Here is a 26,255-nt window from a genome sequence, read left to right on the forward strand (position 1 = left end):
CAAGGCAAAATAATGAAATAAAAGGGTATAGAAGATCATTCAAATGGAAAAGATGAATTCATACTTGATTGCATGAAACTCGGTTTCAGCAACGTTTAAGAAATGTGCAGTACATTTGAAGGTAATTTTGACTACAGCTTCAGTGCATTCATCTTCAGAAAGAAAATGTTTAAAAGCTGAAATCTTCGGATTAGTCAGCGCGACACTAAACTGAAATCGAGCTTCAAGCGCCTAACACGAAAAAGATCTGGCAGTTGTAGAGGATTTACAAACTTTAATCTGATCTATTAGCAAATTTATATCGCAAAGACAACCTCTCTTTATTTACAGCCTTCGAGAGCTTTTGAAAAATGACCTGCAAGAATTTTGTAGTAATATAGGACGCACTCATGAGCCCATTCCTCAGGTTGTTCCTGCCAAATAAGTCATATGCCATGAAACAAGCAATCAACATTGGTAACTACTTTCAATGTCTGTTTTTGTACATGATAATATTGAGTTCTAGTGCGATTAAAATACTAGTCAAACTCAAATTTCGAGGATAATATTTTTTTATTTTCAGAATCATAGGAAATTAGTATTTTTATCACAACCTTGTGACCTGCACTCGATCGCAGAGAACCACCGCTGTTAACTGCACATTTGGGCTTGTTCTGGGAACCGACAAATCAATACAAATATTCGTATTTTCCACGAGCTAACACGCTGACACGAAGTCGTTACATGAAGAGGTGCTTGGAAGTAAAAACACCGTAAATGCGGTTTTCAACACTCGGCAGTATTCTCTATCGACTCAAGCCCACTATATTATGCTTACCTGCAGTACTTAGTGGCGATTATTGACTTTATGTAATCAAATTCGAATCCTGTTGAGCTTGTTTTGTAGAACTAGAGCCTATTGTGTAAGCTGTTCATTTCCCGTTGTCCATTTCGGGTACATTACATCCTTTGTCAGCGGTCACTCAGATATACGAGCCTTTCAAGCGTCTGTGGCAAGCGACCTGGCCATTGAGTGGTCGGTTTCCGGACCTCACCATTGGGTGCACATTGCAGCCAATCGCAGCCAGTGGTCAGGTCGGGTCCCCTCCTCTTGAGAGAGCGCTGCGGTGGACCTCACCATTGGATGAATATTTCACTGAATTTCAGGCAACGGCGAGGTCCGGTCGCCAACCACCCAATGGCTGGCTCGCTTGGCACCGACGCCTGAGAGCCGCGGGTGGGTCCGAGTGACCACTCACAGAGGACCGAATAAACGCGGTATGGTCAAAGGAAAACAGATAGCTGAGAGAGTACGGTCCCTCGCGTACAGTCCAAAAATCTAAACAGAATGTTTACTACATTCGAATCAATGTGAAAGCATCGATTTGTGCTACGTAACAGACGACGATAAGCGGTCATGTTGCGGAACAGAGCGATCACGTTAGGCCAGCTGCGAACACACAAAGGAATCCTCAACGGAAGATTTTGCTCGGATTGGTGCGATCGGATTGTTCAATATGACCAGTGTCCGACACCAGTGAAAGCTACTGGAGTGCTGGCCGTAATTACATACCTATTGCTACACAAAGGCCCGTCGGCTGCACACTCATTCTGAAGAGAGGCACACAGGGAGAGAAAAAGTGCGAGCACAATTTCATTTGCGATCTTCTATATACGAGTACGTACCTCTCGATGGCGCTTTTTAGAATACACGCTTATTTAGACCCAAATATGTAGTCGTGCCCTGGCAAACTGCAACTACATACGAACCGTAATATAAGTGCAGAAGGACAATGTTTTTATTTGTTTATATCCCAGACACATGCAGGTGAGAACTGAATTCCAAGATTAATTGCGTAAATTCAAAAATTACCTTCATTTTCAGGACTCAGGAACCTAAAAGCTGAAGCAATGGCGGCCGAAGTTTTTCGAAATATTGAAGGAATCTACATAGGCAAGCACTTCCCGGATGATTCAATCCACTCTGCCATATCGTACAAGCCACGACCGGGTGACCTCTTTTTAGTGTGCTACCCCAAATCCGGGTCTTGCTGCACGCACCGGATTATCTACAACATCTTGATGGGCGCCGCAGATCCAGACGACCCAATGGACCCATTACTCCGGATTCCATTTCTGGACATGCGAGGCGCGGATGCCGCCATCTATGCTCCCCGACCAGCGGCCTTTAAGACGCATTTGCCTTTCCACAAAGCTCCTTATTCACCAGAGGCAAAATATATCCATATCGCAAGAAATCCGTACGACGTCTGCGTTTCCTTCTACTACCACACAAGAAATATACCGGCGTACAATTTCCAGAGTGGCACATTTGACGATTTCTTCGATATGTTTCTCCAAGGTCGAGTTGATTACGGAGACTACTTTGAAAACGTCCTTTCCTGGTTCAGACACCGCAACGACGCCAACGTTCTTTCTTTAACTTACGAGGAACTGAGAAAGAACACACGTGAACATATTTTTAAAATCGCCGCCTTCATCGACCCCAGCAGAGAAGAGAAGCTGAAGGAAAATCCCGAACTCGTTGAACGCATTCTCGAGAAGACCAATATTGAAAACATGAGGAAGGTGTTAAACTATAATTCGCAGCAGCTGACTCTAACGGAACCATCACTTTTGGACAATGTTAGGCCGGAGCTACGGAAAGGTCTTCGAGCTTTCATCGATTTCGTAAGTTTGCCTATGAGTGGCGACTTCGTGCGCAAGGCTCAAGTAGGTGACTGGAGAAACCACTTTTCGCTCGAACAAGTTGAAAGAATGAAGGAGCGAATAGCCCAGGCGACGGCCGGCACAAATTTTATGAACCTATGGAAGGATTTGGACCTTCCATGAGCCTTCATTGTGTGTTCCAGTGATGCCAGGCGATCTTGGACGATTTAGAAAAGCGATACTTCACTAGCGGATGCCTTTCTATAAAACAGCACAATTCTTTCCGTTTTTTGCACTGAAGTATTAAAGTAGTTCTTCTTGAGCATTGTAGCGTGTTGGACCTTTTCCGATCCTCTTCGTCATGCCTTCGCGTCCTCGCATCTATTGTGTTTACGTAATTTTTGGATCAATAGCTGCAATATTTAGCCTAAAATACTTACCGGAAAATTTTTTATGGAGTAATTATTTTTCTTACCATCCGTTGAAATTAAGTGGTGACGAATATAAGGCTATCTAAAACCTATAGGCGTATTTAATGTCATGGAAGTAATAGCTCATTCGCATGCAACTGAGCGGACGTTTGGCTAAGAGGATAGCTACCAAGTTCCAAAATATTAGTGCAGGGCACCAAAAGGGGGTGCAGATCCTCGGCGCAATAAGAGCTCAGGTCTTCCCCAGTCATCTGACTCAGACCGGAATTCGGTAACTGAGGGGCTCGAGGGACATTAGAAGGCGAGGAAAGTTTCAAGGCAGAAATTCTGCAGACAGCCAGAGTTGGATAATAAGCAAAGAAAATACCTTTGCGGTCAAGTTGGTTCGACTGGCGGAGGTTAGGTAAGGCAAGGTAGAAGCCATTTTGGGTGCCGCGCACGTCGGTGTGGCGGAGAACAACATCGGTAATCGAGCAAGCGGCCCAGTCGATGTAAAGAACAGGAAGAAAAGACGACATAGGGAGGAACTCCGTGGTGAGATGCCGACTAGAACTGGAGGAGTCATCAGAGCATAGGGGCAGGTTGAGGTTGAGGGCAAAGTGAGCTTGTAAAAAGCCACGGATTGGGATGTGATCTTCGCGGATATACACAATGTGGTCGTGGTTTGGAGCACATCATGAGGGCACTGAGTGGCTTATAACAGCACACGTGTTGTTATGACTTACGGCTTTGTGAACTTTTCTTTGTAGTTGTGTGTTTCAGTGCCCACCCCTGTCTGGGTCGGAACTAGGACGGATAGTGTGAACAAATAAATAAGTTATTGTCGGTGAACAGAGCCGACACGTGATGACGAGTGGTGCTTATACGATCAGTGCGCATTCCAGTTACGCACCTGTGCTGTCATCGACAACATGAACTGTGGGCTAAGCGGCAGGGGTCATCATTTCCTTATTACGACGGCAAAAAGATGCGCCGAGCAGAGATACTTCAACGCCACTGTCAATGATCGCAGCGATAGAAACATCATCTACCAGCACTCAAGGAGGTTACATAGGGGAGAAATGCAGTAGAAACAACGGCACTCCTCTGTGGGTTTTGAATCATACGCGCACTTCCGCAAGATACCATATAGCGTTTGAAAGCATGAAAACCTAATTGGAGCGTGTCATCCGGGAGCTGCATCGTCAAGTTTCATTAGAAGAGTTAGGCGGACAACGGGGACAAAGTGTGGCGAGGAAGAGAGGAACGAGAACGATGGACGTGCAAGGAAGGTGAGCGGCTGCACCCAGGAGCAGGCGAAGCCTCCTTTAGGCGGTGTGGAGAATAGCGGCGCCAGAAAATTGCACGGCACGAAGACGCGATGATGATCAACGGGGAAAGGCAGAGGGCTGCCTTTCCCCTGGACAAACGGTTGCGGCGGTGGCGAGAGATGTGACCGTTGCGCAGGCGCGTGAAACAAATATTTAGGGATACGCCACTCCTCATGATGTTGGCACTAGTTACATGACGTGAAGGGGTCGGTGTGCATAGTAGTATCTACCAAAGGAAGGACAGGTTCCGAACACAGGTTTTCTAGTGTGCGGCTAGAGTCCATGCCCATGTTTACGAGCTCTTTGCGAACACCTGCTTGCGGGAGAATGTCGTCATCGTATTGTCCGACAACGGCGGTTTGTATGCAATGGGATTCCGTGCCTCTAGTTCACGGCGCACGAAATGAGTAAATTTTTCAGGGTTTGAGGGCTGCTGCAAGGTGGGCAAATTCTTGCACGATGAGTTGGCAGATGTGTAATATAGACGGTGACAACGGCGTCCGATTCTCAGTTGTTGGCCTTTTCGAAGTGTCGGCACAGCAGTAGAACGAAGCAGCAAGAGGAAGAGGAAGTTTAACGCGTCGAAGGCAATAACTTTTTAATTAGGTGCCCCACCTTGCTGCCTTGAAGTCTTCCTGGTCAGCTTTCCTGCTCAAGGCCAAGCTGTCCGTGTGCGAAATATTGAATTCTGAAGACGGTTGGGCATGAGCTGCAAGCTCCTTCTTAGCTGCGAGCGGTGGCCCAGCAGGCTTCTGGAACTATTCTCTGAGATTCTTTTTGCGTGCGCTTTAAATTGTAAGATCTTCGTTCGTTCTGAATCATAAGCGCACTTTCGTAACGTAGACTAAGGTGTTGGCAAGCATAAACGTAGAGCCCATCTTGTTTGCTTGCTGACACACTCACAAAGCTATAGTCAGTCGTCAATACCATGTCCTCCGTGACGCAAACGGTGTCAGGTTCTCGGAGGTGGGCTACCAGGACAGTAGGCATTGTTGACGCTTAAGCAGCTACTTCGAGAGTAATTTGTACGGTACCAAGGTAACGGTCTCGGCGCAGATTCAGCTTGTGGTTGCAGGCCGAGTGATGAGGATATCCAACACATCACACAAAACTTTACAGAGGGGTCTCTACCAAGAAATGCTAGCGCCGCATGTAACTCATGGTCCTGAGGCTTGAAGAACACTTATGCACACCCTCTCTCAGTTGTCTTCAAGAGCACCCGATAGCCACTTTGTCGTCGATTGGTAACAATATTGCATAAAAAGTGAAGGAAAAAAGGGGAAGGCCGAGCTAGAAAAAATAAATCATGGAACTTAAAAATTATGATCATGAACAAACTATAAGAAGATCTACACAGGTGCTTTAACAAAATAACATTTGTAGGGTGCAGAAGTGTTTATGCCAATGTCTTAAGAAATTCGTAATTCAACTCTTTAAGCACTGGATTAGTTTAAGCTTTGTACCAATTAAAAGTGAAGGGAGAGCATATTTTTGCAAGTTATAATAATTGCTTGGAATTCTTCTGGAATTTACCAGTTAGCGGTGCTTCTCGTAGAAAGGAAACGGTTCGGCACTCTAGCAAATCAGTGGCAATAATTTCATGTGAAGAGCTGTTGGAAGAATTAAGCATCCGTAAAATTCCGAAGCCATACACCGCCTATACGGGGATATTGTCAAGAAGACGAAGCTGGTAGTGGTGCGCGACGGAGCGCTCGTGCCAGGCCGGCGGCCATTACAATCGCTTCATTATAAGCAATCATAACGTGTCATTCTTCGGCTAGCCGCCACGTAACATTTGTTGTGAGGTGTGGGGCAATCATCACCCTCCCGGTCTTTTAGCTTCGGCGTCCTGCTGTCACGATATCGTGGGCTCTTGCAGTTTGGCTGGCGCCGAAATTATAATTAATCGGGCCAACCTGCCCACTACTGCACTCTCCGCAAGATTGGAGGGGAGGAGTGACAAAGTTCTCCACCCCGCGTTCAAAAGGTGAGGTTCGACTGCTGACCGGTGCTAGGGGCCTAGCCTGATTAGCCCTTAACCGGAGACATGAGGCGTAGCCAAGCTTCTTAACCCATCATTTTACTTGCGCAAAGAACGACGACAAAGGGTCACAAAACAAGCCCTTGCAATAGTGTCAAAGCCCAAATAACAAAAACAATGAAAACACAATCAACTATTAACAGGAAGAGGAAACCACAAGGGCGAGATCAATACCACAACGTTACAAGAACAAAGCAGGACTATACAAAAGGTTCGGACAAGAAATGGTGACAGGACCAAGGAAAAGGGTTCAAGCGAGTTGGGAGAAACGGTGGCTTAGCTGCTGGGTGGCAAGGTGCGGTCACATGGAACGTCGGGCTTCGAAGGAGCGCGGAGCTGATGGGGGGTTGCGGATATGGGCGAACTTGGACCACGCGTCTTCCACGCGTCTTCGAGGCCGCCGTCTTCACGCTCTAGGCGTCAGACACTCGCCTAGGCTCGCCTGCCGACCACTTCCCTGGCAGACCTCACACACTTCCGCACGCACCGAGATATCCAAGCCAACTGCTCGGCTCGCGGTTTTCCCGCCACCGCGTTCTCCTGACAAACAAACAAAAGCAAACAAACGAATCCTCAAGGCCCAGTGCGCCAACGATTCGCAGATGTTAACAAAAGGATGGGGGGAAGAAACACGAAGAAACTGAAGCGGACGCGAGGCCAGGCTACGACGAGAAGCGAGGCTAACTTGCGAAGGTCGAGAATGGTGCATGGGCATTCAACCGGTCGCTTCTCGTCCCTACATCGTGAAAGCGCTCGCTTGCCGGCGATAAACCTGGGAAGGGGGCAGAGTAGCCTTGGCCCTACAGCGTAGCGAGCGGTCAACTGCCCCCGCGAAAGGTGCAAAATTGTCCCCGCCGCACTGTGACCCTTTTGTGAAAAACTGAGGCGCCTTGCCTACCTCTGCTGCAAAAGTAAACTACGTACAAGGCAGGCACGACTTTTGACACCTGCATCTGCCCTGGCCGTAGGTCATGTGTTCTGGTCCACACCACTGGGCCTTGCCCCAGCCCGCCTGACCATTGCCAGCCTCGCCGGTCGCCCCTGTTTCCCGCCCCAACCAGACGACACCACGACACCACGATTAGATGACACCACGCTTGCAACGTCCCATCGCAGGCCTACCTTCCTTAGGAAGCATCGTCTCATTGAGGCTGTAGCCGGGGAAGTCCACAGCAAGTGTATTTGGTCACAAAGATCTGGCGCTGAACCACTATAGGCGCACTTGTCAATCAATCACTTCTAAACGTTTGTCACGCCACCGATGACGCACACTGGAAGTAAGAGCCGCTCCTGCTCGAATCCGGCGCACAGATACCTCCTCCTCCCGAGGGAGAGTATAGGGGAGAGGTTAAGAACATGGAGGAATTAGAGCACTTGTTCGCTGGCGCAAAGCCTGTTTCTCGGAAACATGGGACAGGAAATTATCTGTGGAAGAGGGGACGGCGGCGGCATGTCTGATGTGTCATGAGGTGTCATTGTATAAACATGAATACTATGCAGATCTTGAGCATTGCCACGAATCGACTATATACGGACAGGAAAAAGGTATTTTGTGCAAGGTTGGCGAATGGATTGTGTAATTTTTAATGTGCCCCGGACAGCCTTAAGCTGCTTATGGTCGGCAAGGGATTCAGTGTAACTGTGAACATTATCGAAAGTGGGTACGAATGGGAGGGCAGGGCAGGGCAGGCAGGCAGGCGGGCAGGCAGGGCAGGGCAGGCATGGGCCTTCAAGGCCAATTTATGGTAGTTTATGTTCATCGTTCTGTTCCCCATAAAGCGATCGATCTTTCACGTTGGTGAAACACTCGCGAAGAGGCCGTTAGCCTTCTCGTTAAACATGCACATACACCGCTGATACTTATACCTTTCTATGGTCGTCCGGGAACAGCATCTCCTAACCCAGATTGGATTCTTTTCCTACGCAAAAACTTCTCCGGCACACCTATTTTAGTTGGCGGAGACTTCAGTGACGCTCGCACAACGTGGGGCTACCCATTAGATTCCCCCTGGTGAGGGAATATTCATGGCACCTTTCTAGATCATTCAACTACTAAATCAACCTCGAACTTCTTCAAGAAGGCTCGACACATCTAACGACTCGGTAACGCATGTGTGAGTGTACCGTCCATGGCGTGAACATCACGCACCAAGTTCGACTATCTCCATCAGGGAATGCTCGGGGCAATTTTCGACTCACGTTGTGATGTATGCGTGTCTGTAATTGTGTGGTTTGTGGTGCTGCTTGGCTTTTCTATATATTTCCTGCTCACGTCGATACATTTTAGGTGCACGTCAGCGCTTGTTTTGCCTCCCTTCACATCCCTGTCTTTCGAGCTGGTATTTTCACTCTGATGTCTCACCTGTGCAGAAATTGAAGCCATAAAAGTTTCCTCTTCACACTCAAGGTTCAGCGCATAATACAGCAAAGGCCTGTTATTTTTAAGAAAATGTCACGGCTCTAGTAAAACTGCGTCCTGCTTGCAAGACACTGAGCCGAATTCACTGTAGATTCTACCTGCGACACAGAACGCAAAGTTTTAGTTTGAGTGGACTGAACAAGGAAAGAAGCACAAAATATCTATTCCGAAACGACTGAATTGATAGTAGTTCAGGATAGTGTGATAGTGATAATACTGATATATTGCATGCAAGATATATGCATGATATATTTTAATATTCAACACTGCCATCGGTGGCTTAGCCTACTATTTTAGACGCAACAAAAAATTCATTTACCACAAAAATACTGATACAGGTCAATTGGTATTAGTTGTAGGAGTGCAGATTCTGTGAAAAAAAAGTAAGGGTAATAGTGCTGGCTGTCGTTCGCACAGTAGGCACATGATCAATAGTTAGTGTAAGAAACAGGAAGAATGACTGAAGAGCGAGAGAGCCAGGAGGAAGGAAGATGACAGAAAAGGACATAGGGTACAATCAGCAGGTAAGGTTATTTAGACAGTAAGCCCGAAAGAAAAACTAACAAAAAAGTAAAGATGTACAACGCCAACTATATGCATCAATGTGGAGAGTAGAAAACTCTTATTAACCTCATTCAGCCCAAAATGTTGGTTGGTTGATTTATGGGGTTTAACGTCCCAAAGCGACTAAGAGAGACGCCGTAGCGGAGGGCTCCGGAAATGTCGACCACCTGGGGTTCTTTAACGTGCACTGAGATCGCACAGTACACGGGCTTCTAGAATTTCTCCTGCAAAGAAATTCAAACGCCGCGGCCGGGATCGAACCCGCGACTTTCGGGTCAGCAGCCGAGCACCATAACCACTGAGCCACCGCGGCTACTCAGCCCAAAATGTGTTCTGAATGAACCTTCTGTCTCCCATTAGAAAGGCAAAAGCGTCAAGCTTAGGGCTACTTCACCGCCATTCTCCGTGTATCAGTTTCCATTCATCGCTGTCTTAGTTTCATTCTGTCAGTTATGCTGTTAATAATTACCAGTTTATAGCACGATGTATATGAGAAAACATCAGCCCAAAATGTGTTCTCATATACACCGTGCTATGAAGTGGCCACTATCAACAGCCTAACTGACAGAATGAAAGTAAGACAGCGATGAATAGAAACCAATACACGTATGAATGGCGGTGAAGTAAACCTAAGCTTGACGCTTTTGCCTTTCTAATGGGAGACAGAAGGTTCATTCAGTTGAGCATCAGGTGTCGGAGACTAGAAGTTCAGTATTAGTAGGAGATAGAAGTCGTAACAATAAAGCATTAAGCATCATTAGCTGCACAATGTTTGGTTGGTGTATGGGGTTTAACGTCCCAAAGCGACTTAGGCTATGAGAGACGCCGTAGTTGAGGGCTGCGGAAATTTCGACACCTGGGGTTCCTTAACGTGCACTGACATCGCACAGTGCACAATGTTTCACGCATCTGAAGCAGAAAAATAGCATTAGAAATAACAATCCAGTGAAAGAGTGTAGCTGCACATTTTTTCACGTACCTGCTGAAACATATGTGCATGATTTGCCGCAAGAAAGTGTCTTCTTTAGTTCTAGTACCTGCTATGGCAGTATGTAGAGTCAGGCCGGAATAAAATGCAAACAGCAACTATGAACAAAACAAATTATTTCATTTGTGTGCTTTCAGCTTGACTATGTAACTAGCCTGATTCCTGTTTCAGGCCAAGGGATGTACCTATGCACACATTTAGAAACCCTTTCTAAATTACTGTCTCGCAGCAAAGTAGACAAATGCCATATGTATGTTGGCATTTCATTTCGGCCTGACAGTAAGCGCAGAAAGTGTCTGCAATGCATATCATTATCAGTCATGACAGTCATTTCAACACCAAGTAGGTACGTGAAACCTCCAAGAACTCCTTGAAGGCAAGAGTCTCTGCAGACAAGGTGCTAGACTCACTCTGAAGGATGCAGATTTGATGTCGAGCTCGGAATATGAATGCTTCGGCATTAAGAGCAAGCACATAAGGTCAATACAAGGTCCGCCTGAACTTGGTCACTTGAAATTTGCATGAGAGAACGCAAAAAACATGCTAAAGTGTGATCTATAGACACTATATTGCACGCTGGGTAAGCAACAAGAAAAAGAGGCAATTCTTTGGAAGCACCTTCAGTCAGTCAAAACAATTGAGGCATGCTGATCCTGCTACTTGAAAAACAGAAAATATCGACTATTGCTTGCTTACAATAAACGCTTTCTCTGGGCAATGTATTAGAGACGTTGCTCACGAAGCCACTCGTAATTGCTTTAATGGAAAAGGCATTTAAAGCTGAAATGCAAGACTGCCCGCTATTTTTCTAACGTAAGGTTATAGAAGCGAAGGCAGGTACTTGTGGCACGTGTTCATTTTGCAACATCAATAGGTGCAGTACCACAAAACATTTTCTCCCACATGAAACCACTCACGTAGCATAATCGCACAAAATGTATTGCACAATCCACAGAAATACAGAAGAATAGTGGCACGACTACAAACGACAGGCATTGATGAACGTGGAAGACCATGATGTGAAATCCTGAAAACCTGTGAAGCTACAGCGACTACACCCCTGTTATTAGTAATACTAGCAGCCGTCTAAATGCTCGCGTGTGCGGCAGGTGGGAGCGCTTTACTGCGAAACAACAGTAACCCTTTACCGCTAGTCCAAACAAAAGTGCGCCTCATCGCGACTTCCACCATAATTTTGCTGCCAGTAGAACGAGGCAAGTATTGGGGGGATCGAATGGCAACGATGCGCCGTGTTATTGTCATTTCGTCATCTTACGCAAACATATCTTGCGCGCTCTGTTCCGGACCGCCAATCAACGTGAACAGTTCGATCGCGTACAGCTTTGACGGTGCATAACATGCACAAAGTGTGCATGTGCTATGCTGCCAAAAACAGGAGCGAGCAGGGTATCCAAGTGCGCACAAAGATGAAGTCAAGCACAGGCAAAAGTGGAATAGAAACGGAGTATGACAGCGGACGCGCTGAGGTGCGTGTGAAATAACAAAATTGCGCCTCTCCCATAACCGAGAGTAGAGTAAGCATGAAATGTTTACGGGCCTAACACAGGCTCCATTGCTCGGCTTAAGCAGCTGTGACGGTGGCTGCACTGAAATCCAGGACGATGCAGAAGCGTACACGGGCACGACGAGACGCAGGCCTGACAAGAATGTACAGGGTGGTCCACTCTAAGTGCGAACACAGCTCCGCGTGGCCGCGCTCCGCGGAGCGCCAGCGGATCCGACGCGTTCGCGCATCGAAGCAAAGCCGCGCAGGCGCACAGGGGCCTGGGGCAGGAGCTTCGTGTCGTCTGCTACAGCGCTGCGCCTGCGCGCACCTCAAGCGAGGTGCAAGCGAGGAGCGCGCCAGCGCGGTAGCAGACGACACGAAGCTCCTCCCCCGGGCGCCTGTGCGCCTGCGCGGCTTTGCTTCGATGCGCGAAGCCGCTAAGAGATCACGTATGACAACGAAGTGTATTGTGGCATTTATGTGCTTTCCGCACGCGTTATTAGAAATCGGAAATTATAATTCCGTGCAATCAAATGCACAGCTCGAGTGATAACTTGATGAACATTGAGAAGACACTTGCAGCAGTTATTTTTTGTGACTCGTTTGGAGAGCAACCGGCGCTTGTCTGCCGGTCCCGTAGGAGGGCTTAGAGAGTCTCGTTTAAACTCGCTCAATCTCGTGCGGTGCCCGGATGTTCTCGTTTGGGACCGTTGCGTAGTGTCTGCTGGTCTTGCGAGGAGCGAGGTCCTACCCGAAGCGGAGCGGACCCCTGGACCCCGCCCCCAGCAGCAGGCGCCGCCCCCTGGAGGATCGCCGTCCCGTCGCCACGCTGCCCGCCGGCTGCCCGGGAGCCCCTTCCTGGACTGGTGCTGCTGTTCCAGACCCCCCTGCTGCCACCATGCCAGCTTCCGGTCCTGCTGGTCCGGAGTTCCGGGCGCCTCCACCCAAGGCGCACTGCTTCACGTTCACGATGAACGCGGACGCCACGGCCGACGGAATTGAAAGCATCGTCGGTCGGAAAGGGCTCGAAAGCCTCCAACATCAAGGAGGGTTCAAGTTTTGTATCGCCGTGACCTCGGCTGCGGCGCCATAAAAGCTCCTCGCGGAGGGATCGTTCCCAGTGAACGGGACCTCTATCCCAGTCTCTTGCGTGGCCCCTCCGTGGTCCACGTAACTGCATTCCGGGTGCCGCGGTTCGTCGGGGACGCGGCGCTGGCCTCGGCACTGAGCCCCTACGGCAAGGTGCTCGAGATCTCTCATCCGACGCTGAAGGGGCGACGCCACGTGAGCAATGGCCAGCGACTCGTCAGGATGGAGATGAAGCAGGCGGTACCTAATTTTATGTCCGTGCAGGGTCACCGCGTCAAGTTCGACTACAGGGGCGTCCGAAAGGTCTGCTCACGCTGTGGCCAGGACGGACATGTGGGCGCGGCCTGCCGCACGCCGCGGTGCGCCCGCTGCGATGAGTTCGGGCACGAAACGGTCGGATGAGAGGCGGCGTGCCGACGCTGCTCCGGAGCCCACGCCACGGCCGACTGCCTGCGGCCGCGCTCTTACGCAGCGGCGGCCGCTTCAGGAGGCCCTCAGAAAAAGCCGGCATCGTCAGCAGCGCAACCGCCGCAGGACTCGGTTCCTGCCCCCGCGACTGCGCCCCCTGCGGAGACCGCGCCTCGCCAGGACGAAGACAAGCCCGCCACCCACGTGTCAGAAACCCCGGCCGGTCCGGAGCCTGCAGCCTCATCGCAGGAGCAGGCGGAGAACACCGCGGACGCGACGTCAACGGACTCGCTCTCGTTCCTGTACCTCGGCGACCTCCCGCCGATCTCCCTGCCGAGCCTGTCAGACTCGTCCTCCTCTTTCGAGGACGACTTCTCCACCACAGGGGACGAGAGCAACGGAGCGCCCTCACGTGGCGCGATGCTCCGCCTAACCGGCGACGTCCCCTGCGAACAGCCAGGAGCGACCGACCTGCCGAGCGCCGCCGGCCCACCTCGAGGTCCACGGCGCCGACCACCCCCAGAGGCCGCGGAGGGGAAGACCCAGGACTCCACCGACCGCAACCCGTGCACGACACCTTTTTACCATGCCTCGCAGGGTGCGGTGAGAGATGCCACCGACTCTCTACCCTCCGCAGAACCCATGGACTTGAGTAGGGTCTCGGGGAGCACGCATTGTCGCAGTCCGCGGACTCGGACGGCTCAGCCGATCCGGCCGTGCCCAAAAAGCTGGCGCGCGCGAGCGACTCCGCCAATGGCGGGGCCCCCTAAACTTGTCGGCGGAATGTCGGCGCCCTGCTTTTAAGCATGAAATGCTTTTAGCCCCCGTTGTCGGCAGTGTGGTGACGTCACGCCGAGACCGAGAGCCATCATCCGGGCACTGAAATCCACTCATCCGGGCACTGAATTCCAGTCATCCGGGCACTGAATTCCAGTCATCCGGGCACTGAATTCCAGTCATCCGGGCTCTGAAACGAGAACATCCGGGCACCGTACGAGACTTAACGAGATTTAACGAGACTCTGTAAGCCCTCCTACGCGACCGGCATGCAAGCGCCGGTTGGTCTCCAAAGGAGTCACAAAAAATAACTGCTGCCAGTGCCTTCTCAATGATTATCAAGATATCAGTCGCTGTGCGTTTGATAATGCACGGAATTATAATTTCCGATTTCTAATAACGCGTGCAAAAAGCACATAAATGCCACGATACACTTCGTTGTCATACGTGATCTCTTAGGGGCTTCGCGCATCGAAGCAAAGCCGCGCAGGCGCACAGGGGCCCGGGGGAGAAGCGCTGCGTTCAAAGGGCAAGGCATCGCGCCGAACGGGTGGTAGCGTTCCTCCCTTCCATTACGGTGCGGTTCGGGTGTCCACCGAGATGGCAGAGAATTACTGCGCCATTTCCTTTCCTCAAAAAACCTTGCGTTCAAATGGCAAGGCATCGCGCTGAACGGGTGGTGGCGTTCCTCCCTTCCTGTAGGTGCGGTTCGGGTGTCCACCGAGATGACATTAGACCCGTAAACATTTCATGCTTACTCTACTCTCGGTTACGGGAGAGGCAGAGATTTTTTTCATCATGGCGACGGTCCATCTCCTCTCCCTGAACGTTCAGGGATTTCGGTCGCTGGATAAGCAGAGGGAGGTGATGCACTTCGCTCGCGCGCAGGGCGTCGACATACTCTTCCTTCAGGAGTGCAACTTCCGCACTGCGCTTGATGCTACCAGTTTTAAGAATCGCTTCCTCGTGCCAGCATTCTTTTCGCTTACCGACGCAATGTCATGCGGTGTCGGTGCCATATTTATCAATAGTTCTCTCCGTTGAGGCGCACATTGCACGTACGGCGTCGATGGTCGCACTTTGGCCGTTGATTTTTCACTTAACGGTAGACGGGTGAGGGCATTGGTTGTGTACGCGCCGGCGCAACGAGGCGATTCTTCGTCGTTTTTCGAGTCGCTCGATTTCTTTATGCTAGACTCCTACCCCACTTTCATAGTGGGCGACTCTAATTGTGTGCTCGACCCGTCACGTGATGTGCGCGGCCCAGGTCAGGGTCGGCCTTACGCCGGCACGCGCTCCCTGCGTGACCTATGCAAGCAGTTCCGACCTTCCGACGCGTGGGTCTCGTCGCATGGCGACAACTTCGGAGCCACATGGAAGAGAGGGAGGTCGGCCAGTCGGCTCGACAAGTTTTTGCTCCCGCCCGTTCTCGCGCCATATGTAGCTTCATGCGAGGTGCTCGCGTTTCCCGCGGGCACTCCGCGCATCACCGACCATCGACCGCTGTCAGTAGTGCTGGATTTCGGCGGGTGCGCCCCACGAGTAGACTTGTGGCGAATGGACGCCAGCCTACTGACAGATTGGTCGAGTCTCACATCGTTGCAGCGTGCGCTGGGTGCTCCGGGCGCGCGCGCTAACTCATCAGTGCCTTGGGACGAGAGACAGAGCGAGTGGCGCGCGCTCCTTATCGCGGAAGGCCGCCAGCGAAGAGCACGCATCACCCGCGAACTTAACGAGACGCTGGCTCGCATCCGCATAGTCAAGAGAGGCGCGCCGCTTACATTCGCTATGCGAGACTATTATAATTTATTGAAGGCTCGCTACGAGACGCTGCTGCGGCAATCGTCGCGCGCTGCCAGCCGAGCCCTCGTTCAGGGCAGGCCCGTAGCCGATCCATCGGTTTTGCGGCAGGTTCGCGCAGGCGCCCTCGATGGGGATGCAGAGATCGCGCTGCCCAACGGGGCCACGAGCAGCAGCGCCACGGAGATACGCGAAGTCCTCGCACGTCACGTGTCCCAGCTTTTCGCATCCAGTGTTGAGCAGGCAGGCTACCCCGCGTTTCGCGACGCACTCCGCGATTTTTGCCAGGGTCTCCCCGCAGTCGAGGACGAGCTCTCGCAGCAGCTCTGTGCGCCGGCGACGCCAGACGAGTTCCGCGCCACAGTAGCTAGAATGAATGCTGCCTCGGCCCCCGGACCTGACGGTATCCCCGTCAGTTTCTACGCGAAGTTGTACGACGTTTTAGAGGGTCCTCTGCTCGATATGGTCAACAGATTTCTGACGGACGGAGCTCGACCAGAGTCTTTCAGAGAAAGCCGAGACACGCTCATTCTGAAGCCGGGCGGGTGCCCATCTGACCCACAGGCGTGGCGTCCGATCACTCTGCTCAACGCAGACTACAAGATCGTGGCGTCACTGCTGGCGAACAGGTTGAGTGCGATTCTGCCCTCGGTGGTCAGCCCAGCGCAAACGTGTAGCGTGCCCGGCCGTTCGGTGTTTTCCACTCTCGCACTTACTCGTGACTTGTTCACATTCACCTCGAGAGCGGGGATCCGGGGCTGCTTTGTCTCGCTTGACCAGTCCAAAGCTTTTGACCGTATCGAGCACCGGTACCTGCTGGGTGTGCTCGAGTCTTTTGGCTTTCTATCAGCATTCGTAGCCAGAGTCGGGCTCCTCTACTCGGGGCTTACGGCCCGCCTGACCGTCAACGGAGCGATCAGCGCTCCCTTTTGTGTTTCCAGAGGGATGAGGCAGGGCTGCCCCTTGTCGCCCACGTTTTTTGTTCTTTGTCTTGACCCATTGCTGCGCCGCATCGCCGCGAGCCCGTCCGTGCGCGGTTTCGCGCTGCCGGTCCACGGCCAGGTGAAGGTCTCGGCATACGCCGACGATGTGTCCCTGTTTTTGCGGGACGAGGACAGCTACGTAGCGTTTTTGCGGCTGTTTGAAGTGTACAGCGAGCTGTCCGGCGCCCTGCTGAACAGGGGCATGAGTAGAGAGATGCGCTTTGGCGAGTTTTCTTCAGACCTGTTGCGCGACGTGCAGTGGGTTTCGGCCGTGAAGGTTTTAGGGGTTTATTTCCTCGCGACAGGTGAGGGAGCTCGCGAGACGCGGACCCGCCTTGGAGAGACTGCCGAGAAACGGTTGTCAGTGGCGGCGCGATTCCGTCTCTCCCTCGCGGAGCGCGCATTTATCATCCGCGCGTCGGTGTGCGCCACACTGTACTATGTCGCTCGTGTTGCCCACCCACCCCGCACCTTCACTCGCCGTCTGGCCACTTTATGTGGCTCGTTCTTTTGGGCAGGCAAGACGGAGTCTGTAGTGCGCGCGCTCCTCCGGCTTCCTACTAACATGGGGGGATTCAGCATTCCCCACCTGCCCACATTCTGCAACGTGCTCGCTTTGCGGGCGACCAGCGACCTGGCTAACCAGGTCGGCTACCCGGGCAGGGCGCTCCTGTCATACCTACTCGGTACGTCGCGCTCCCTTTTCTTTCCCGAGCAGAGTGTCGGCCCGACAGCCTTCCAGCAGACTCGGTTTTTCCAGCGAGTCTGCCAGACGCTAAGGTCCCTCACCGCAGCGCTGCCACAGGTGGAGCTTTTTTCAACTCCCGCCTCTCGGGTATGCGAGCTCCTGGCAGTAAAAGAAGCCCCACAGGAGAAATTGGCGCTAAGCAGAGAGGTGCGATGGCGGGACCTGACGTCGTCATCCCTTCCCGCAGACGTGCGAGACTTTGGCTGGCTGCGGGGCTGGCGGGCCCTGCCTACGGCAGATCGCCTGGCGGCTTGGGGCGTGGCCCCCTCTGACCGATGTCCGCAGTGTGGCCTTGTTGAAACCTTGCCGCACGCACTCTTTGAGTGTTCTGTCGCCAGGACATTTTGGGTTCTCATGTCTAGAATGTTTGGAGCGACCCTCGGCCCCAACTCCAGGTTTCGCGACCCTTTCGTACGCATGCTTCTTTGCGTCGGGGCATTCGTGCAGTGGCGCCAGAGAGGTGTGGCGGCTCTGCAGGGACGACCACGAAGAGCCATGTGCCCTATGTTACAGCGGGTACCGGCGCATGTTCGCCCAGGCGTGCGTGGACCTCGTGTCGCTGGAGGAGCACCAGTTCCTTCGGCGCTGGTCCACCCGCTTCATTGTCGCGGGCAGGGGCCGTGTGTCGGTGCGGCTCCTACCATATTAAGTGTGGCGCGCCTGTGTGGTACGCGTGTTTCGTACACGATGTTCGCTTGTTATGTTCGTGCCCGAAGTTTGTGCGCGAAGTTTGCGTGCGTTGTTCGCGCGTTATGTGTGTGCGCGCTACGTTCGCGCCAGGAGTTTGTGCGCGAGGTGTGTGTGCGTTGTTCGCGCGTTATATTTGTGCGCGGTATTTCCATCCGGCGTGCTTCCCCCGCACGTATGGACCCCTGAACTTTCTTGGACATCTCGTGGTTTTGGACTCTTTAAGTTCCCTGCGTGTGTGTGTGTGCACCGGGCGACATCAGTCGCCGCAATGTTTTTTTGTTTTTGTAGAGGAACCGATGTCCCTTTATGCTCCTGGGTTCAATAAACTTCTCTTAAAGCCCGGATGAGTAGAATTCAGTGCCCGGATGAGTGGATTTCAGTGCCCGGATGAGTGGGATTCAGTGCCCGGATGTTGGCTCTCGATCTCGGCGTGACGTCATTACACTGCCGACAACGGGAGCTAAAAGCATTTCATGCTTAAAAGAACACGAAAGGCGCGCATGCAAAACGTACAATCGCGCTCAAAAATACACGTCCCATGGCTCCGGCGCAAGGAGCGGTTGTCGGGCCGCATCGCGGCGCTGCTATCTCCGTCGGGCTCTCGCTGCGAGGGTGCACCGGGTGACGATAAAATTTCGCCCTCACTCTCTTTTGGGCGCGCCACACTACTGGTGAACTTCAAGTGCGCCATTCAGCTGTTTCGCGGCTGATGGTCAGTAGGAAGGAGCGCGATTCTGCCTCGTTCGCCGCGCGGTTGCACTGAAGGGGAGTGCACGCGGTTCACCGTTGCCGCCTCGATACTGCTTCGCTCTCGTGTGTAAAGTGCGCCCATGAATGACAAGCCCTAGGGCACGGTGCATGGGCATTACGGCGCTCAAGAAATAGGGCAGAAAAAGGTATTGTCGCGCCAAGAGCCCTATCTGTGAATTCGGTGCAGCCCTGTTTTGTTCCTGGTCGTGTAATAATACATTCTATTGCAGCCGGAGCGTGCTTTGATTTTTGTAACTTTGAATACAGAAATTTAAAGGAACGAGCTCTTAGCTTTCAGCTGTTAATAAGGGCTAGCCACACATCACTGCGCACTAATTTGGATGTGTGTTGTGTGCGGTATCACGGTCTGAAAAGCGAGTGCGAAATACAGTTGGTAAATTAACATTAAATGGTTTTTGCTCCGCAACCCCCAGCAACTAACGACAGTGATTTGTGCCAGAAACCGTCATCATAGTGTAGCGAAGCGTACGTCGGGACGGAACGGTGGCTCCGCCGCATCGAAGAAGGGGACCAGCAGGCGTTGATTAGATGCATTGGTCAACTTAATTTATTGAAGATAGATGCGAATCACTGGTTAAACTTGGAAACTGAGACAAAAATATAAGAGGTCACATAGTAAAACAGTCAGTCATACCCCGGGGCGTGCAGCATCTTTGGAGCGGAGGTCCCGAGCAGCAGCCGGGAGGCAGCCGTTCCTCTCTCGAGTCTCTCTCTTCGCGCCAAAAACCCGCTCTTAAATACGTTTGCCCAGGATTCTGGGGACACTTTTAGTAGCCAATCGGAAATGCTGTTGTCGGGACCAATGACAAGGATTTCTTTAAAACAGAAGCAGCCAATAGCACGCCGGTGCCCACGAGGCTGTTTACTCGAGAGCACCGCGTAAAATTCCCCGAAGACGTGCGCATTTCCACTCGGCACACAGATACAAACACACAAAACGACACCCGAAACACAGGGAACGCAAATCTCGCAGTCGGTGCACCACGCGACCCGCCGTCCGCGCCTTCAGCCCTCGCGGCTCGTCTCCGGCATATCTGGTCCGCCGGGCAGTGTGCCGCCCGAGGCAATCACTTCGCGCGACTCTCCTGCAAACCACAGGGGGTCCGCGCGCCCGCTCTGGTGGCCCGGACGCGGCCTTGGGCGACCTCGCCCCCTCGCAGTTTACTGCGTTTTACTCTAACTAAACATTCACACAAGGCCGGGGAGGAGACGCACAATGCCTGCTTACAAAGAGCCCCAGAGAAAACAGCTCTGCCAAATGTCGGAGTGTGAGCCCCTCTAATGGCTCTCCGCACAGCAGGGAGCACACGGACAGCAACAGTCGCACGGCGGGGAGAAGAACACATTCAGCTTGTAGAGAAACTGGCGCGCGAAACCTGCGAAGCTCGCTACGCGACACCTCCCTCCTACGAAAAAGAGTGTCCCACTCGTTTACAAGAATCGAATACAAAGGAAGGGCGTGCACACTTGATACAAGGCAATAAAATAAAATCCGCCAGACAGTAACGCGCAACCGGACTAAACTTAATACATCGGCTATTCTAAACAAGGCATGCCAAAACGAACGCGAAAATTATTTGGATTTACATGACACAGGCAGGATGCACAAACATACAGATTTAACAATGCAATCGAAAACCTTACATTGCACTCTCAAAATGTTCGTATGTACATTTTTACACAAAACACAAGTTGTCTGCTGGAACGGGCAGTCCGACAGTTATTTTAGTTTGTTCCTTCATCTGCACTGTAGTACTCCTCGGTGTCACTTTCGTACCCGTGCGTCTTGACCACTCTGGGCTCGGTGTGAGCCCCCGCACGGCCACAATCAGGGGACGGCCGGCTGTAAGAGTACACCTCAGTCGCACTGTCATCCGACGTTTCGTGATCGCTGGGTCGCACTGTAGGGGACACAGCCGGTATTGATTTTGCATACACACTAGCACTGCGCGCGAAATCACGACCACCATCACCACCGTCTGGTGACTCGTCGTCGGCGTCCTCTTTTGAATCCAGACGAGTGTGGCAGCGCTTCAGACGTTCAACGTTAACGACGTCTCGCTTGCGACCGGTGCGATTGACGACCTCCCATTTGTTCTCTGCCACTTGGCGAAGTAGACGGAACGGCCCGTGGTACCGGTGGAGCAGTTTGGTGGTCTTCCCTTTCGACCGAGAAGGCGTCCACACGTACACGAGGTCTCCCGGATAAAAAACATCACGTCGCCTTGATTCGTATGCCTTTTTGTTCTTCTGCTGCCGCTGCTTCTCGCGCTGAGCGACTACTTCGCGGGCCTGTTGAAGCCTCCCTGCCGGTGGAATGGGCTGGAGAAACTCGATCGGCTTGCCAGGTGGGGCTTTCCGCGTCTGGCAGTCAGGGCAAGAGAGCACGTAGTTCGTCACCTCTGCGAACATCTTAGGCCAAAAGTAGCGCCTACGTATTTTCTCCCAGGTGCGCTTGACTGCGAGGTGGCCCGTTGTGAGATCATCGTGGCAGCTTCTTAATATTTCAGCTCGTAAGCTTTTTGGAATGACCATTGCGTCGTAGTCTTCCTCGAATCCATTCGCCCTCCTGTGCAACACACCGTCGATTATTCGAAAACACCGTGCCGTTCTTCTCAGCGTTCTGACAACGGGTGAATCCGGGTTCTCGAGGTGTTGGATCATCTCCTTCATCCAAGGGTCTTCCCTCTGCTTCCTACCTATATCCACGCGACCCAGCACAAGCAGCGGTGCAAAGTTTTCTTCACTAACCGGTGCCGGTTCATGTGGCAGGCGAGAAAGAGTGTCGGCATTTGCATTCTTCACACCAGGGCGGTGTTTCAGCGTCATGTCGAACTCTTGTAATAGCAGGGACCATCTCATGAGGCGTCCGTTCGGATTCTTGACATTCATCAGTCATGCGAGGCTGGCTTGATCGGTGACTACGGTGAATTGGCTTCCCAAAATGTACGGGCGGAACTGCTTGCAGGCATACACGACAGCCAGGCATTCCTTTTCTGTTGTACTGTAGTTGGTCTCCGCCTTGTTAAGATGACGGCTGGCGTACGCGACGACATGCTCTCGACAGTCTTCCCTCTGGACCAGCACAGCACCAATGCCGTAGTCGCAGGCATCGGTATGAATCTCGACGGGCTTGCCGGGCTCGAACTGACGTAAAACTGGCGACGTAGTCAGTTTTTGTTTGAGCGCTTGCATTGCCGCTTCGCAGGCCGCATCCCACTCAAAAGGAACGTTCTTTTTGGTCAAGTTAGTCAAAGGCCGGGAAATTAGAGAAAAGTCTTTGATGAAGCGCCGATAATAATTGCAGATTCCCAGGAAACTCTGAACTCCTTTCTTGTTTTTCGGGGCTGGGAGCTTTTCGATCGCGGCTATCTTCTCCGGATCTGGTCTAATGTTGTCGCCAGTCAGCACATGGCCAAGATATCTAATTTCTTGTTGTGCGAAGCTGCATTTTTCAGGTTTCAGACGCAAATTGGCTTCATCAAGAGCGCCTAACACCTTCTCCAAGTCCTCGAGGTGCGCTTTCATTGTTTTCGAGAAGATGACAATGTCATCTAAGTAGGCCAGGCACACCTTCCAAAGGAGACCGCTCAGAACCTTGTTGATCATTCTCTGGAATGTCGCGGGGGCGTTACAAAGTCCGAAAGGAACGACGTTGAACTCATATAGACCGGATCCGCATGCAAATGCTGTCTTCGGTTTGTCCTCTTCACGGATTCCTACCTGCCAATAGCCTGAGGTGAGGTCGAGCGTGGTGAAATACCTGGCCCCTTGAAGCACATCTAGAATGTCATCAATCCGCGGCAGTGGATGCACGTCCTTCCTCGTGACTGAGTTCACTCTCCGGAAGTCAACACAGAAACGCCAACCGCCCTGCGGCTTCTTTACGAGAACAACGGGCGATGACCATGGGCTATGCGACTCTCTGATAACTTCGTCCCGCAGCATCTCTTCGACTTGTGTCTTAATAACTTCCCTTCCGAAAGGTGAGTGGCGGTACTGATGCTGACGAATGGGGCCAGAGCTACCCGTATCTATAGCATGCTCCGTTACGTGGGTGCGCTGGATCGGATTGTCTTGGCTTGTAAATAGATGACGAAATTTGTGAATCAGGGACGAGAGCTCACCCCTTTCAGATGGCGTCAGGTGTGGCCCAGTCTGGATGTCGAGGTGCTCCATTGCCAAGGGGTCTTGTGGCACGGCGAGTCCAAGTTGCGCTTGATGAAGGGAGGAGGCTGAGCCGATCTTCGTGCCGCGGTGCACCACTATGGGCGATAAGGTGGGATTAGCGACACGCACAATTCCTATTCCGCCGACCACGGTCATGACGGTCCGTGCTACTTGCAATCCATTCTTCAGGGTAGAGTTTGGCTCAACGAGCTGAATTCCGTCTCTCGGTATTTGAACCTTGAGCACGGCCTCCGTACGCGGCTCGATGCGGACTTGGTCTTCGCTACGCGCCGTAACCACGTTGGCCTCCGACTGCACACTAGCCTCCAGGTGCAAGTGGTAGACTTCGCTCCCAATTTTTAGTTCTTTTCGGCAAAAATCAATCAGCAAGTTGGTCTGCCGACAAAAGGGGAGCCCTCCCAACAATTCATAAGGGCAGTCGTTGAGGACGATGAATTTTACGCTGACTTTGAATGATCCGAACTGAAGAAGTACTTCGGTTTCTCCCACAGGTGACAGCAAATCCCGGCCGATTCCCTTGATAAAGGTGGTGTGCTCAGTTGGTCTGACTTTGGATGAAATTTTGGCCGCCAAGCTAGAAGAAATTATGTTTACGGAGGCACCGGTGTCAATCAAGAGGGCGGTCTTCGAGTCGTTAGCCTCGACTGGGACTGTTAGGAGCTGGTCCTCGCTCATCACACATACTGACCGGCCGGGCTGACCACCCAGACCCGGCCGTTCCCGTTTCCCGAGATGGGAGCTTGATCGGCGCACGCACTTCTTTGCTCTCGGTCTTGGTCTCTCCATCGCTGGCGACAGTTACGAGCTATGTGGCCGCTTTGGTTGCAGTAGTTGCACCGTGGTCGCTCGTTGTCGGCACGCGACGTTCGCGGGGGCCGCGGGGCACGGGCACGAGAGAGTTCTTCCTCGATTTTCTTTAGCCGCATAGATAACGACTCCAAGGAGTTGGCAATTGATTCAAATTCTCTCTCACCTGCGTGCCCTTGTTGTTGCCCGTGGGATGTTGCTGTGCAGGTGGGCAGCACGTGAGGCTGTCCGAAGATAGGTGATGCAGGACTTGGCTGGAAGGTAGCTTCGGTGTGTGCTGCAGGGATGGCCAATCTGTGAGCGTTATACTCGGTCGTCAGGTAGGCGGCGTGGACCTTGGTCGACAGCCCTTGAGCAGTGAGTCCCATCAGCGCAGCTTGGTTGAGGCGCTGCAGTATTTGCAAAAAATCTGCACAAGTGCTCGGGTTGGCGATGATCATCTTCTCCATGGTCGCCGGTTGGAGGCCCCGCAGCAAATGACGCAGTCGATCCTCTTCCGGCATCTTGGCGTCCACCCTCGCACACAGCTGCAGAACGTCATAAAAATACTGCTCCGGAGACTCTGACGGCAGCTGCACCCGGTTTTGAAGTCGTAAATAGGCGATTTCCTTAGCGTGGCGGCTGCTGAAGCAAGTTTTGAGCTTCGCCGCCCATTCGATCCATGAACTTGGCGCACCAGTCAGTAGTTCCGTAGTGTACCATTTTTTCGCATCGCCGTTCAAAGAAGTATAGAGGAATTTCACCTTTGTGTCGTTGTCCCATGAGTTGAGCGAAGCTACGTGCTCGTAGCAGGTCAGCCACTCCGCCACAGATTCCTCCGGGGTTCCCCTGAACACAGGCGGGGCGATAGATGGTCTCGGTTCGTGGCTTGTCATCGTAGTGAAGTCTGCGGCTTCCGGCTTTTCTCACTTCTCAGATTGGGGCGCATTTCGAGTAGAGCGGGGTCTTCGATACCACGCAACCTCCACCACTTGTAACGAAGCGTACGTCGGGACGGAACGGTGGCTCCGCCGCATCGAAGAAGGGGACCAGCAGGCGTTGATTAGATGCATTGGTCAACTTAATTTATTGAAGATAGATGCGAATCACTGGTTAAACTTGGAAACTGAGACAAAAATATAAGAGGTCACATAGTAAAACAGTCAGTCATACCCCGGGGCGTGCAGCATCTTTGGAGCGGAGGTCCCGAGCAGCAGCCGGGAGGCAGCCGTTCCTCTCTCGAGTCTCTCTCTTCGCGCCAAAAACCCGCTCTTAAATACGTTTGCCCAGGATTCTGGGGACACTTTTAGTAGCCAATCGGAAATGCTGTTGTCGGGGCCAATGACAAGGATTTCTTTAAAACAGAAGCAGCCAATAGCACGCCGGTGCCCACGAGGCTGTTTACTCGAGAGCACCGCGTAAAATTCCCCGAAGACGTGCGCATTTCCACTCGGCACACAGATACAAACACACAAAACGACACCCGAAACACAGGGAACGCAAATCTCGCAGTCGGTGCACCACGCGACCCGCCGTCCGCGCCTTCAGCCCTCGCGGCTCGTCTCCGGCATATCTGGTCCGCCGGGCAGTGTGCCGCCCGAGGCAATCACTTCGCGCGACTCTCCTGCAAACCACAGGGGGTCCGCGCGCCCGCTCTGGTGGCCCGGACGCGGCCTTGGGCGACCTCGCCCCCTCGCAGTTTACTGCGTTTTACTCTAACTAAACATTCACACAAGGCCGGGGAGGAGACGCACAATGCCTGCTTACAAAGAGCCCCAGAGAAAACAGCTCTGCCAAATGTCGGAGTGTGAGCCCCTCTAATGGCTCTCCGCACAGCAGGGAGCACACGGACAGCAACAGTCGCACGGCGGGGAGAAGAACACATTCAGCTTGTAGAGAAACTGGCGCGCGAAACCTGCGAAGCTCGCTACGCGACAATAGTCAGCCTGTGACTGTGCCCACTGTGTAAAAAATGTCCATTCGATAATTCTCCAATTACCCGGTTTTGTGCCAGCTCCAGCCGCCTTGTATCCATAAACCTCCTAAACACATCCGCCCAACAAACATTTTGCCGCCGTGAGAGAAACATTGTGATCTATAAAC

At 52.3% G+C, this 26,255-nt stretch overlaps 1 protein-coding gene across 1 annotated transcript; it reads left to right on the forward strand.

Moving 5' to 3' along the window:
- The first annotated feature begins 1,890 nt into the window (after nucleotides 1–1,890).
- On the forward strand, nucleotides 1,891–2,832 carry LOC149334481 (amine sulfotransferase-like). The gene has a single exon (XM_089556252.1). It carries the CDS (start codon nucleotides 1,891–1,893, stop codon nucleotides 2,830–2,832), a length of 942 nt encoding a protein of 313 aa, XP_089412378.1.
- The last annotated feature ends 23,423 nt before the right edge of the window (nucleotides 2,833–26,255 follow it).

This window comes from Amblyomma mixtum, chromosome 8, assembly GCF_055824585.1.
Source record: "Amblyomma mixtum isolate Tamu chromosome 8, ASM5582458v1, whole genome shotgun sequence".
Taxonomy (NCBI): Eukaryota; Metazoa; Arthropoda; class Arachnida; order Ixodida; family Ixodidae; genus Amblyomma; species Amblyomma mixtum.

Coding starts and splice junctions, on each gene's coding strand:
- LOC149334481 (XM_089556252.1), top strand. CDS start 1,891: ATGGCGGCCGAAGTTTTTCGAAATATTGAAGGAATCTACATAGGCAAG.